This window comes from Ochlerotatus camptorhynchus, unplaced genomic scaffold, assembly GCF_037179485.1.
Source record: "Ochlerotatus camptorhynchus isolate MF236.1 unplaced genomic scaffold, CSIRO-AGI_Acam_v1.1 ptg000211l, whole genome shotgun sequence".
NCBI classification, from domain to species: domain Eukaryota; kingdom Metazoa; phylum Arthropoda; class Insecta; order Diptera; family Culicidae; genus Ochlerotatus; species Ochlerotatus camptorhynchus.
Genome location: NW_027040701.1, coordinates 663,294 through 678,852, shown reverse-complemented (window position 1 = coordinate 678,852; position 15,559 = coordinate 663,294). Strand labels below are relative to the sequence as shown.

At 41.2% G+C, this 15,559-nt stretch overlaps 2 protein-coding genes across 3 annotated transcripts; one reads left to right on the top strand and one right to left on the bottom strand.

Annotated features, from left to right (window-relative positions):
- Positions 1 to 5,502: 5,502 nt before the first annotated feature.
- On the top strand, positions 5,503 to 6,535 carry LOC135703222 (30 kDa salivary gland allergen Aed a 3-like). Of its 2 annotated transcripts, XM_065224344.1 has the most exons (3): positions 5,503 to 5,712; positions 5,758 to 6,161; positions 6,235 to 6,535. In XM_065224344.1, exons 1-3 carry the CDS (start codon positions 5,520 to 5,522, stop codon positions 6,430 to 6,432), a joined length of 795 nt encoding a protein of 264 aa, XP_065080416.1. In that variant the 5' UTR covers positions 5,503 to 5,519; the 3' UTR covers positions 6,433 to 6,535. The 2 variants fall into 2 exon arrangements, with proteins under 2 accessions (XP_065080416.1, XP_065080415.1); XM_065224343.1 differs by having other exon boundaries at positions 5,503 to 6,161.
- A 2,899-nt stretch (positions 6,536 to 9,434) lies between these two features.
- Positions 9,435 to 10,634, bottom strand: LOC135703221 (30 kDa salivary gland allergen Aed a 3-like). Its single transcript, XM_065224342.1, has 2 exons — positions 10,093 to 10,634; positions 9,435 to 10,033 (listed from the first exon to the last, which is right to left on the bottom strand). Exons 1-2 carry the CDS (start codon positions 10,597 to 10,599, stop codon positions 9,839 to 9,841), a joined length of 702 nt encoding a protein of 233 aa, XP_065080414.1. The 5' UTR covers positions 10,600 to 10,634; the 3' UTR covers positions 9,435 to 9,838.
- Between the last annotated feature and the right edge of the window lie 4,925 nt (positions 10,635 to 15,559).

Genomic DNA, 15,559 nt, shown 5'->3' with positions numbered 1-15,559 from the left:
TTCTATCTGATATTTTGAGACAGTGGAATGACTAATTCTGGATTTTTCTAGTTTAGCATAAATAAGACCCTATTTTCTCGAGGTTCTAGAATAATGTTTTCCAAAATATTGTCCCACAACAAACATCGGATGATCTTCCAGGTTACGGTTCAGTGGAACGGCGATGTCAATGATGACAACTTTCTACGCGCCTTTGACGTAAAAATCATATCCTCTGGGCGGTTGTGATCAGAACGTCACAATATCAGCTTCAATCGACAGAATCGATGCGACGAAGAGACTACTAGCTTTCTATTTCTGTTGAAGTCGAACAGCTTAGAACCAGAGTCGATGTTATAATAAGATTCCCGCCAACAGGAAGTGTTGCGCTGTACTGTTTCTGATTTATTTTTCGTCAGAGTAAACGGCAATCAGATTTTTTTTTTGCGTTAGCATCGAATGACTTTCATTCAGAAGTGAAAAATGTCATGTCGATTACGGAGCTTCTGGGAGACAAAAACAATTATAGAACCTGAAATATGTTCAAACAAGTGCTTGGTATAACTTATAAATACCACAAAATACTAAATAAAGCGAAGAAATGTTTTTTATCTAAAATTACACATTCGACAGCCATTACTCGCATTCATGAGACGTGCGCTCTTTCTGGTCTGCTTAACTTGGTGAAATATTGTAGCGAAAATGAGTGTAGTTCGTAAAAACACACTTTTTGTTGACTTCAGTGTCCTTCCAGTTCGTCCCAATGCGGGAAAAGTGCAAAAATTCTTCGAGAACAATATTAAGCTTCAATATTCGGACGTTAGATAGGGGAAATGTCTCTAATGTTGGCCTATGGATCTAAGATTGGGCCCATCGCTAAAAATCTGCTATTTATCAATTTTATCTAGATGAACGCGTTATTGGGACGTTACTAATGGATATTTTTGGTTGCTATTGAAAATTTTGTCGATTGCTGAATTTTTGTATGGGCCCAAATTAGGGACACTTAGGCCGACATTACCTGCATTTCCCCTACATTCAGTTTCATAACGTCCGAAATTATGTTTTTATTTGAGACAATGAAGTTGCCTTGCGCTATGAAATGGCGCACCTATAAAACGCGTTTCTCTATGCGAAGAGTGAGTTCAAAATCCCGGTACATGTGGATTGTGAAGCAGTGACCGTTCGAGAGCATGACCTTCCTCTGGCACTGTTATGAACCACATGGCAAAGTACGGGACAGTGTTTTCCAGTCGACATGAGAAATGGAAGCACTACTCAGGATTCCTGAGCGGTGTTCGAGTTTTGCGAATGCGACTCCAAAGCGCCATTCCAACATATATCACTGTCGACAACGAAACAACGTTGGTTTACGTACGACAAGCAACCAAAAACGTGCCGCCATTGTGGCCGAGCAGCACATCCCAAACAGAAATGTTTGGATGTAGCCACATCGAACAATAGCACCGCTCCATCAACCGAGGGGGTATTCAGTCTCGCTGATTTCCTGTCGATGGATATCGAACAAAACCAGCCAACGACATCGGGTCAATCATCTCCTGCTTTCACCGGGTTCTCAGCAGAAGAACAACAGTGAAACACCGACAATCAAACCGAGGATCATCACACTTCAAACGTTGAAAGTAACGACGAAAACTAAAGCACCAGCTCATAGGCGTAGCCAGAGGGGGTCGACTCCCCCCCTAAACTCAGCATCACAAAGGCTTTCGGGGAAATGGTGTTCGGTGAAATGGCATTCGGTCAAATTTTCCATAGTAATTTTTTTTTCGCCCCTCCATAGCTCGAAACCTGGCTATGCTCTTGCACCTGCTCATCAAACGCAACAAAGGAATTTCATTGAAAATACCAACAAACGCCGGCAGTCGAAGCACAAGGATAACGAAAAAAGAAAGTTCGTGCTGATCAGTGCACCCAGAAGACTGGCCAGCAAACAGATCGTTTAGATGAAAATAATGCAACTTATCAAATAGGGGATAGTACGTTTTATTTGGAAAATAAAAGCGGGAAGGGATCTAATTGTAAATAATGGTCATCGGCCCAAGCAATACCTAATAGGCGAGGGGACCTTATAAATAAACGCAATAAAAAAATCTATTTGTAGTTCACTGGCTGTGGGAACAATAATGTTTATTTACTTTGTTTGTTTGGTACCCTGTTTGACAGTTCAATTGGTACTTCTGGCTTCACTCTTGGCGAGACTCTTATCATAACATTGACTCTGCTTATAACATCAGTCGGCGTGTCAAAAAAAAAACAATCGCTTGTTCCTCTTTCTCCCGTCGCTTCATTGGTCTTTCTTTCAAGCTTCGGTGAAGCGTATGAGTGAAAAAGCGCTTTACTTTGATAGTTTCGTCTTTCTTGAAGCACATTAAGAGAGGTTTCATGTCGTGTATGACAGAAAATGAAAACATATATTCAAAGCATTCCTCATGTGAAAACACTTGAAGATTACAAGTAATGCGTTTAATTTTTATATCTTTATCTTTTTATCGAGATTTACAACCGCAGGCTGGTTCATATCCCATGATTGTTTAATATATATTCCATCCATATACATATCCATCTATTCCATATCAAACAAATTGAAAGAGCGGTGATAGCATAGAGGTAACTCTAAGACCAGGAGGTCCCGAAAAAACGAGCTCAACTTTTTGGCTCAGCTCTGGTACTATCTTCGGTCCCAAGCTAGTCGATTCACCCCTCGAAACATAGGAAAATCCACTAACCCCTCATTTTATCTGTCAAACTTTCATAGCGAATCGAAACAAACATAGTGTAGTACTGAAATTTATACTATAATGGGGTACGTTAGTCGATTTGCTAGGGACCAATAGGCTAGTCAAGTAGTGAGCCAATTTAAAATCGTTAGTTTCGTATTGAATGTTGGTGATCGAGTGACGGTGAAAGGGATTGAAAGCCATAATGAAATTTCGTCTCAACTCGATAATCGACGTTACTTTTACTGAAAGTAAAGAGCAAACTTTACACCTTGTTTGTCAGCTCAAATCAGCACGTGACGTTCGATAAAATTATCTACATCATCGTTTTGGATGATTTGCGTTCTGAGGCTGAACTAATTCGATATGCATTTCAAATTGGGATGACAATCATTCTACAGAGAGTGTTATGTATTTCAACTGAGGTCTGTTTGCTTCTCGTATCAATGTTCATCCTCAAGAGGAGTATAAACAACCGTCATCCGGTTGCAGCTATCAATCGAAAAAGCGATTTCGATGTTTCGATTTGAATGGTCTGAGGTTTCATTCGAACAGATGGTGAAGTTGTGCTACAGTGCAGTTCACCTCACGGCGAATGAGAACGACTCAAATTTGAGTTTAGTTCACTCATAATCGCCAAAAGAAGTGCAGGAACTCAGCGATGAGTAGAATTTGTCTCATGGTTTCCTGTGGAAAACCTAAAAAATCTGCCGGAAAATGAGGAAATTGACGAAAATTTTATTCAGTCTCGGAGTAGTACCAATAGACTGAGTGAATCCAATCTGGGAAAACATGAGGCAAATTAATTCATCGCTGAGTTCCTGCACTTTTGGCGATTATGAGTGAACTAAACTCAAATTTGAGTCGTTCTTATTCGCCGTGCTCCAATATTTCGGCTGGCATATCCATCGTCTACAAGGGAAAGGTAATCGGAGCTCTGATTGCCAAACTTCAGAGAGGCTTGATTGTGCTGTCTGAGCTTTTCAACCACTACTGGAAGACCCAGGTCATTTTGTTCACAATCATAAATACCCAGGCTTGTTCAGTCTGTGAATAACAAACTAAGCAGTTAAACGGTTCAGGACGGACTAACACTAGACAGTAAGCTGATTTTCAGGGAGCTTCTTCTTCTTCTTCATTTATTTAACGTCGGTCTCTGTTCCGCAATCTAGTGCCAATCACCAACGGGCATCGATTGCCATTCATTGACGGCAATCGAATGTGCAGGAAGGTAGCTTCCACACCTGCATTACTTCCCTTCTCAAAGAAGACGTGACCAGAGATTTTTTATGCCTCAGAAAAATCCCACCGACCTCGGCTGGTATTGAACCCAGACCCATCGGGGTGAGAAAGCAGTCACGCACATTGGCAGCACATTGACAAAACTAACACCAAGTCTAAAAACAAGCTTATTGCTTTCATCTTTCCCGTAATTTAGTACGGTATGTCCATCTAAAGTGGACCCTACACGATTACTTCTATTGACAATAATCGTGTTGTCAAAACATTCAATATTGACGTCAATACATTCTATATTGACGTAAATGCATCGATATTGACAATATTTCTGTATTCACATCATCAATATTATTGTCAATAATTCCCCTTCGCGTCAATATATTGATACGTGTTAAGAGAGTTGTCCTCAACCTTAAACTTAAATAGATTGGGAACAAGATCTTTAGGATGATCCTAAGCGGCCATCTTGCTGAATTCTAAAGTTCATTACCCATAGCGTACAATTGTGCAAAGTTTCATGGAAATTAGAGAAGATCGCGTCTGATCGATTCGTCAGTTGTCAGTTGAAATCAGTTGAAATCAACATTGAGCATACCTACATACATAAGGGCCTAACAGCGATGATCGATTTCCTCTTTAAATTCAGTGCCAACATTTCAAAGGGGTGTAATTGCATTTGTAAATAATGGCTTTAGCCGTCGATTTCTCGCGAATAAAAGCTCACTCATGAAAAATAATGACACCAGCAGGTAGAGGAATGTTTCCTCTACCAGCTAGCATTGTTATTTTGGAGAGGTAAGATTTCATTCGCGAGAAATTGAGGGCTAAAGTCATTGTTTACAAAAGCAATTACGCCCCTTTGAAATGTTGGCACTGAATTGTTACAGCTAAGGGAAGCAATTTTCTTAAATTTGTCCAATACAGTGCTGTAACAGATTGTATTTGCTATCAACAGCACCAACCTGTGCTGAGATTTGTCATTGTCATTGACAGACTTTCACACGATGTTGACAAAATCGTTATTAACATAGTCACTGATAGACTTGATCCTCAAAAAAAAACCTTTGTCTCATTAATTTTTTCGTCAATGACAAAGATGCACCTGTTAACAAAAAGTGTAATTTCGTGCATTCGGAGTCACTTTAATGTTATCCAAGCAGGTTAGGACAAAGATGCTTGTTCACTTTAACGGCTCTATGCTCAAGCTATTTAAATTCGTTTCAAATTTAGCTAATAAAAAATCTAGGAGAAGGACGAAGGCGTCTAAAGTTCTTGACTCTACAGCAATATATTGTAATCCTCAGACACATCAACAATACCTGAGTTTTCCCACACACATTAAATCACATGTTTCATGCTACATCCAGTATGTAAGATCATATTTGAACATCTTGATCTTTCAAACGTACACCCAACTGATCTGCAAGCTAGTGTATTTGAACAGTTGTACACTGTATCCAACGAATGAATGATTTCCCACAGACTAACCGGTATAAATAGAGATCCATTGTGGAAAGCACGACACTCGTCAGGATTGACCGTCTACATCATACAGTCGCGAAGATGAAACCACTGTTGAAACTGTTTGTGGCATTCTGCCTGGTGAACTTTGCACTTTCAAGACCTTTCCCCGAAGGTGACGAGGAAGCTGCAGATGGTGGAGAGGAGCCAAAGGAGGAGACGACAGAAGAAAACGATGGTGGCGAAAAACCGGATGACGCGGCAGGAGATGATGCAGGAGGCGAAGATGCAGGAGGTGAAGATCCTGGAGACGAAGACGCAGGAGGCGATGGTGCAGGAGACGAAGACGCAGGAGGCGATGATGCAGGAGATGAAGACGCAGGAGGTGAAGATGCAGGAGGCGAAGATGCAGGAGGCGACGATGCGGGAGGCGATGATGCGGGAGGCGATGATGCGGGAGGCGATGATGCAGGAGAAGGTAAGGAAAACGGGGAAGGTGAGGAAGAAGGAGGTGACGATGCTGGAGGTGATGAGGAAAGTTCTCCAAAATCCGGTGGAGGTAAAGGTGAAGCCAAGGATGATCGTATCAATACGTACAACAAGGTCGTCGATCAAATGGAAAAAGTTACCAAGGTGGACCACATAGAGAGCGAATATCTGCGACTTGCCTTGGATAACGATCTGCAAGCGGGATTGAGAAATCCTGTTATCGATGCAATTGGAACTGTTGGAGATTATTCTAAGGTTGGGTTTGATTTACAACTAAGCATTTCCTGAATACCGAATTGCGTACGAATCACATTTTTTTCACTTGCAGATTTCCAGCTGCTTCAAGTCCATGGGCAGTGAAGTGAAGAAGATTCTTAGCCAGGAAATAAAATCATTCAAAGCTTGCAAGTCCAAGAAGGATGGCAGCGAGTACAAATGTTCCGAGGAGAGCTCGAATAAAGCAAGGGAAAAATTCACTCAAATCGGATCGAAGATCGTATCTTGTGTGTCGTCTAAAAGAAACTAGTGTTCTTTGATTGGATCATAGGATAATAAAGCAATGTACGGGCTTATTATACCCAACAAACAATTGCCTATTGAATAAACGTCTTTTTGACGATTGTATTCACTGCACTTTTATTCTACTAGTTGTAGCAGAACTTATTCTATCAAATGTTTGATTATTCAGCGTTTCTTAGACATATCTGCTTTCTTAAACAGCGCTTGATTCTCATGTGAAAGTAACGTTTGATTAGACATTATTATACCACAGACAAAAAGACATAACACTCGTAAGTTGTTCATCGAACAAGCATTTAACGGACAATTTAAAAGTATCGCAGTTGATAGTACCACCACCTGTGGCGCGCCTAGTAATCTGCCGCTATTCGCATAACAGTCCTATGTACATAGGAAATCCATAGGACATGGGATTGTTATGCGAATAGCGGCAGTAATCTCTTCTGAAAGATTTTTTTTTTAAATCTCGAAAATCCAGGGATGTAGCCCAGAAGGATCTAGGCACTTTAGAGCAAAACCAAAAAAGGCGTTTGTTCAGAATGTCAAAATAAGCGTTTTGGCCAAGTTTGGCTCAAATAGGTGACATCGGCCACAACTTTTTTTTAAATTCTGTACCCACTTGAGCTGGAATGACCCATGTACAAACCAAACCATTAACAGATGAAGTTTAACATTTACTTAAGTATGAGATGAACTAGCCAACTGGCTAAAAATCTCGATAATAAAGAAGAAGAAAAAATCCCTAAGTCTAAGATCTCATAAAACATCAAAGCAGTGAACCGGAAAATCGGGAATACCGAGAAAAATCTGGAATTCGAAGTCACCAGGCTGGGAAAACCCATGAATTTCGATGATAAATGGGGAAAAAATTGGACGTTATTCCGAAAGTGAAGTGAGAAAAGTCGCGTCATGGTGACGTGACGTTCCATTTGATTTGCACAGAGAGTCGCGTGACCACGACCTGACTTTTCTCACTGCACTAGTGACGGAAGTCACTTGGACTCTCGGCCCCCATTTACTTAATCTTTCTTTTTGGAAAAAGCATAAGATTTTCGACCTTTAAAAATTCTCAAGATTATTGGACTAGATTTTTTTTTTTCGAATGAGTTTTGAGAAGATTTTAAAATGGATAACACCAGGTTTTTTTTAAGAGAAAACTACAAGGTTTTTTAGAGAAAATCAAAGGAAGTTTTGGAAAAAAAAACTTATTGATTCTAGACTTTGACTCCATGCCACTTGTGTGAGTCCAGAGTATTTTTTTAAATTTTTCTGTGGAAAATTTCAAATCAATTGTGAAGAGAATTCTAGGATCCGCAAAAAATACACAGTAAATCGAATTTTGAGCGTACAATTCCAAAGAAATTCTAATGATAATTTATAGAAAATTCCAAGGGCATCACGAAACGAATTTCTAGAGAATTTTAAAGAAAATCCTTAGCAAAATTGCCAAGATAATTCTTAACAAAATTTCAAGAAAATTTGAATTGATTTGTTGGGGAATTCAAAAGAGAATTATAGTAGGAATCTTCAGCGACTTCCTAGAAAACGCTTTAAAATTCGAAGAAAATCTAAAGATGAATTTCATGTTTTTTTTTGATCGATCAGCAGAGAATTTCTAGACTGTTAAAAATAATTGTTGTAGGGACTCTCAGAGAGGATCTCTGAGAATTTAAGAAGAATTCTGAAAAATACGCTGGGAAAATATTCAAGGAAATGTTTGAGAATATTCTAATAAAATCCTGTAAAGATTTTCGATTAAACTTTCAGGGTTGTTGAAATATAGACGAATTTTGAGGAATTCGAACACAGGTCCGAATTTGACCCAGGAAAAATGCTGCTATCTTAGTAGTTAACCTAGTGATTCTTTCGGTTTTTTGCTTAATGTTAATGTATATCGCACAACCGGAAAAATTTCCAAAAGTACAGGCAAACATCGGGAAAAAGTTAAAAAATTGCTAATCGGAATAAATTTTGAAATTCGGCGTTTCAAATATTTTTGCTAGTTTTGGAACTTGAAAACTTCTCACGTTCCCTACCCTATAATCCCCCGCTCCATGTCTGGAATGTTTAATTTTAAATAAAGCGCCTTAAACCATGACACTTTTTCTAAATCCAACATCAAATAATTTTCTAAGCATGAAATCTTTAAAAATCTAAACCTTAGGATTCCCAAACCTCCTGAATCTTGACCTTTTTCTGCGTCAAATTGTGGAAAAATTGAATTCTTTTATAATTTCGTCCATAATTGAAAATCTTCTACGGAATAGTTTCTGAATTCACTCTGCAATGCTTCTCAAATTGCATATTCATAATCTGCATTAAAAATGGATCTCAAACCCAAAATTTCATCCATTTTGGTACACTGGAACTATTTTAAATAAGTACGATTACATTTGCAAAAATCACCTTATTAACGCCCCTCGGTGTCACTTTCGATGGGAGCGAGCTGTCAGTTTGTTAGTTTAGTGTCAAACAGTGAAGCGATTATTTTGCTTTAAATCTTGATTTGAAAATCGAGATGAAAGTGTGTGGGTTCGAAAAAACTATCGATGTGCTTAGAAAACGAAGCTCTTTCAGATGATGTATAAAAACCGATACATTTTTCAAAATTAAAGAACCCTATTGCCTGAAAAATACTCCTGAATAAATCACTTGAAGTACATGCACTTAGTATTCTCCTGAAATTCCCATGGAATTACCACAGGAATTTCTGTTTTCTGCTCAGAATTCCTATTAATTCTTTGAAATGCCCTCATAATTTACTTCGAAATCTCTTCTAAATTTTCTAAAAATTATCTCTGAAAATTTTTCTCAAAATTTTGTTAGAACTATCCTCGGAATTCAGAATATCAATTTGCTTTGAATTTTCGTTAGAATTACTTTAAAAATTTCCTCAAAACTCGTTTGAAATACTCCTAAAAATAATTGTTTTCAGTATTCTTGTCTTAAAAAAGGAAAACCTCAAATTAAATTTATCGCATGGAGTAATTCGTTCTATGCACCTTTTTTTTATTGGGATTCGGATGATAATCATTGTCTATTTTATTTGCATTTCATGCTCTCAACTTAGTGTTCTAGATGCACGTCCACAGTTATTAATTGAGAGCTTTCGATGCCTGTACCATTTTTGCATTAGTATAATTGTATGGCAAGTACAATCATATACTCTACACCCAGGGAAGTCGAGAAATTGCCCAACCCGAAAAACTCCTAGACCGGATCGGGAATCGAACCCAGCCACCTCCAGCATGCTCTTCCTTTGTAGTTGCGACTTTACCGACTGAGCTAAGAAATTACGGTTATGTGAAATTATTGAAAGTTAAAAGTCTAATGTGCGGAGGGGCCGAAAAAAATATCTAATTTTACAATAGAACAAAAACTATTCAATTTTGTCGCAGTTTTTATTCAATCATTCACGACCTTTTCGATGAAACACACGACGATACCGCAGTAGCAATCTTGGCAATTTTGCCCTGAGCTGTGCTACGATCTGAGGAACACTGATGTTCGTTGCTGTCCTTCTTGTCCTTGCATGATTTGAAAGACTTCATAACCTCTTCCAGAATCTTCTTGACGTCATTGTCCATTGATTTGAAGCAACTTGAAATCTGCGTGAAAAAAAACATTCAAGGACCGCATTATAGGAGAATTTAAAATCAGAACATACCTTGGAGTAATCACCAACCGTTCCAATGACATCAACGATCGGATTCCTTAGGTATGTTTGCAAATCATTGACTAAGCCTGCCCGTAGATGGCTGCTGTCTACCTTATCGATCTTGGTAGTTTTGTCCAGTAGTTCAATGACCTTATTGTACGTTTCGACAGGATCATTTTTGCCTTTCCCTTTACCGCCTTTGGATTTGGGAGAATCTTCCTCGTCACCACCTTCACCTTCTTCCTCCTTATCCTTGGTAGCGTCGTTCCCGCCGTCTTCAGTTTTTTCTTCTCCTGCATCTTTACTCTTATCTTCATCTTCGGTCTTCTTTTCGTCACCTTCTTCCTTCTCGGCACCAGCATCGGCGTCATCCGCCGGTTTTTCGGTGGGTTGATCTTCTTCCTTCTTTGGTTCTTCTGTTACATTGGCAGCTTCTTCGTCTCCTTCGGGAAGTGGCTTAGTGATCGCGACGCTCACCAGGCAAAATGCCACAAATAGTGCCAACAGGGGTCTCATTTTTGCTCGTCGACACTGTAGAAGTTTGCTGGATCTTTCCTGGACTGATTGATATTTTCTACAATTACATTCTATTTATAGCACTGAACCAAGAGCTCGACATCAACAACTGTTTAAATATAACAAGCGAGAATCAAGTCACGCTTGCAAAGTTATTTTGTTCAAATATTGAATCGCTCACACAAATGCTTGCCTTTGGGGCCATACTTTAATTATGTCACGTCAAAATTGAGGAAAGAATTGATCATTTTGTTAAGCTTCTGCATTCATGTTCCATCAGATGTCACAGCTGTTGTTTGCGGTGACATCTATCGGAAACTACTCACAATCTGTTTCCCTTTAATTGTTCACAGAGGACACTGCAGTGCAAAACATGTCTGGTAACTCTATATATGCATTTAGATTATTAAATATTCGAAGTCCCTCCGTTTTTACACATTCTGCACACAAAATAACTCACCCCTCACAGAATTTCCCGCCGAATTTTATGTATGGGGCGGGGCATAAAGTATCTTTTGCGCAGAATATGTAAAAAAGGAGGGACTTCAAATGTTGAAGCAAATGCATATATAGAGGTACCAGACATGTTTTGTAGTGTCAGGTACTCTATTTTGTAATCTGTGAAAGGGAAATCACAAATCGAGTGTCAACAAAATACATGGCATGTTGAGAGATTGAGGTCGTGAGAGCAAATTTTCTCTCTCAAATTTGAATTTTTTGGCTCTCTGGGAGCTGGAAGTAAATCAGATAAAACTGTATGGGGAAAAATCATTTTTATTTAATTGTAGCTTGTTTAACAATAATTTCCGGGAAAAAACTGAACGACAGAGTCCCTGATTAATTTCTTTAGGTTGTCGTTCACTTTTTTTCACCTGAATATGCACCGAAAGCGAATTATTGCCACTTCTCTCAATTTCTACATGGGAATTTTTATCACTTCCTACCAGCGGAACAGCGCCATCTCTGTGGAAAATGGTCGAACAAAATGATTAATTACGCCCCCTGGCCCGTTTCGTTACGTTTTTCCTATACCTAATGCATTGCTTTTCACAACTAATGCTTTACATAGTATATGCATCACTCATTTAACCAAAGATTACGAATCAAGAAGACAGGCAACTTTCTTGCTTTCTTTGCCATCTACAGCTCAAAAGTGAAAGCCCCCCGAACGAATTTAATAGTAAAGATTCCAACTTCAACAGAGAAGATGTAATGTCGGCCTAAATGCCCCTAATTTGGGCCCATACATAAGTTCAGCAATCGACTAAATTCTCAATAGCGACCAAAATATCCATTAGTATCGTCCCAATGCCGCGTTCATCTAGATAAAATTGATAAATAGCAGATTTTTAGCGATGGATCCAATCTTAGATCCATAGGCCAACATTAGAGCCGTTTCCCCTATTGTCTTGACTTCAATCGGTCATAAAATATCTATCATTCATTACTTAATCCTTCACGTGCTATCCAGTATAGTGATTCGCAAGGTGTTCTATGTATAAACAGATGCATTTGATGTTCAATCAATATATGGATGTGATCTTCACATACTGCAGCCTCATTTAAGGTAAGGATTCAAATCGTTGACGCTAATGACCAAGTTTTTTTTGCCAGACAAAAGAGGGTCTTATGAAGGCCGCAAATATCAAGTCTCAAGGACACATTCCAGAACGTGACTGGAACATGGTGATCACGTCCAACTATAATGTCTAAAATGAACAACATGCCCCAAACAACTCCTGCTGAATCGCGAGTCCTCCACTTTCCCTCTAACATTGCATGCAGAATAATAACCCAATGCAGGTCAATTGAATATGCCTTAATAAATTAGTTGCAATGATAGTATAAACAGTAATGACAGTATAATCAACCCTGTTTTTTTTCCTCTGTTCGGGACATAACACCACTGCGACCAGTAAGTTGATCTATTGTAGTATATCCCGTGTCCTTAGTTTAGTCCATGTCGTATTACTCCATCACTATTGAGAAATGATGAAGTATTCGGTATAGATACAGTTGTCATTTTTGCCTTCATCGCAAGGAACCGATTCTAACTGAAAGGACCCACTATTTATACCCTTCGGAGTGTTGAAACACCCTCCAAAGACGCGCCCCTTTGTCAGTCAAAACCAGATTCCTTAGCAACAAAAATAAGCAATGACACCGATAATGACCATGCTCAGAACCCTAGTCTTAACCACTTCAAACTAGGGAACAACGAATAGAAGATTAGGAATCACATAGGTGAAGACTAACTAACTCATTTTTTCCTTGTTTCAAGATCATCCTCGGTCCAGGCAACTTACTTACTTACTTAAGGGTCCTGTGCACCACCAGCGGTGCAAAGGGCCAACGTGAAAGACTTCCATCCTGGGCGGCTACTCGCTTTTGCCTTGACCTGGGCCCAGGTCAGATTTCTATCGACTTGCTTAATTTCCTTATCGAGGCTCCGCCGCCATGAGCCCCTGAGTCTGCCTCTGCTGCGATGTCCTGCTGGATTCCAATCCAGCGCTTGCTTGCAGATTTCGTTTCCGCCCCGTCGAAGTGTGTGGCCGACCCACCTCCACTTTCGCTCTCGAATTTCTGTTGCTATCGGCTTCTGATGACATCGACGATGGAGCTCGGCATTCGAGATCCAGTTGTGAGGCCACCAGGCACGAATTATATACCGCAGGCATCGGTTGATGAAGACCTGCAGCTTTTGAGTGTTCTCCGCTGATACACACCACGTCTCGCTGGCGTATAACAACACAGATTTCACGTTCGAGTTGAAAATTCGGATTTTGGTGCGTTGACTTATCTGGTTGGATCTCCATACGTTTCGTAAACTCGCAAAGGCAGCCCTAGCCTTCTTGATTCGTGCACCTATGTCGCTCTTGGTCCCGCCGTCCGACGCTATTTGGCTGCCAAGATATTGGAAACTTTCGACCTTCTCCACTGCTTGCCCCGCTACCGTAAAGTTGGAAGGGTTGCCCGTGTTGATATCCAACGATTTGGTCTTGTTGACGTTGATGGTGAGACCTGCCGCAGAGGAGCGTTCGGCTAGGTCATTGAGCTTACTCTGCATATCAGAGCGCCGTTGTGCTAGTAGAGCAACATCATCAGCCAAATCGAAGTCGTTGAGATGCTCCATGGTGATAGGCTGCCAAAGCAGCCCACGGTTCGGTACACGGTCAATTGCACCTCGTCGATTACGATGAGAAACAGTAGCGGTGATAGTATACATCCTTGTCTCACACCAGCGACTACCTGGATAGGGTCGGACAAGGCTCCGTTATGCAGAACTCTGCACGTGAAAGCCTCATACTGCGCTTCGATGAGGTTGACGATTTTATCCGGGACTCCCTTGCGTCTCAGGGCGCCCCACAGATTCTCGTGATTGAGACGGTCGAAAGCTTTTTCGTAGTCAATGAATAACAAAAAAAGAGAACCCTTGGAATTCATTGACCTGCTCCAGAATGATGCGGAGCGTGACAATATGGTCCACACAAGATCTTCCGGCACGGAATCCTGCCTGCTGCCGTCGGAGAGTCGCGTCGATCTTCTCCTGTATCCGATTCAGGATAACTTTGCACAGAACTTTGAGAACAATACACAGTAACATGATGCCTCGCCAATTGTCGCACACAGTCAGATCCCCCTTCTTTGGGACCTTCACTAAGATGCCCTGCATCCAGTCGGCCGGAAAAGTCGCGGTGTTCCAGATATTACAGAATAGTTGATGCAACATTTGTGCGGATAGCATGGGGTCAGCTTTGAGCATCTCTGCTGATATGCGATCGATCCCTGGAACCTTGTTGGATTTCATGCTTCGGATAGCTGCTTCAATCTCCTGCAGTGATGGGGCCTCGGAATTGACGCGAGTGATGTGCCGCACCCTAGGCGGATCATGCCGAGATGTTAATGGCTGGTTGGCCGTCGAAACTTGAAGAAGTTGTTCGAAGTGCTCAAACCAGCGTTTCAGCTGGTCAGTGGGGTCGGTAAGCAATTGTCCAGTCGTGTCCTTCACTGGCATCCTCGGGTTCATCCTTGCTCCACTCAGACGTCGTGAGATATCGTAGAGGAGGCGTATATCGCCAGTGTTTGCGGCTTTCTCCCCTTCGTCGGCCAGGGAGTTCACCCACGCTCGCTTGTCCCGTCTGCAAGAGCGCTTGACTTCCTTCTCTAGAGCCGAGTACCGTTGACGGGCTTCGTTCTTGGCTCCTCTGGTTCTCGCCCGCTCTATCGCGGCTTTTGCTTCTCTACGCTCCTCAATCTTCCGCTAGGTTTCATCTGTGATCCACTCTTTCCTCTGGGTGCGCAGCTCACCCAAGTTGTTCTCGCTTGTTTCTATAAAGGCATTCTTGATGGCCGTCCATTGTTCTTCTACGCTGCCACCTTCTGGAACGTCCGCAGCTCGAGTCTCAAGTTCATGAAAAAAAGACCTTTTTACCGCTGGATCTTCAAGTCGGCGTGTGTTGAACCACCGCCCGAGTCTCTCCTCCCGTCGCTGAATCCGCGCCATGCGTAGGCGGATTTCACCGATTAGAAGGTGATGGTCAGACGCGATGTCGGCGCTGCGTTTATTCCGGACATCAAGAAGGCTCCAACTCCATTTTCGGCTGATGCAGATGTGGTCGATCTGATTCTCGGTATGTCCATCACGGGAAACCCACGTGACTTTGTGCACTGGCCGATGGGGGAAGAGCGAGCCCCCGATCACCATGTCGTTATTGCCACAAAGTTCTGCAAACAGCTCACCGTTCTCGCTCATTTCGCCGAAAACCATGGCGTCCCATGACACGCTCATAGTCCGTGTTGTCGGAGCCGATCTTTGCATTGAAGTCGCCAGTGTAGATCTTGACGTCACCCTTTGGAACCTTATCCACGACGGCATTCAGTTGACTGTAAAAATTCTCCTTGTCCTGTAGCTCGGCAGCATCGGTTGGCGCATAACATTGGATTATGGTAAGGTTACGAA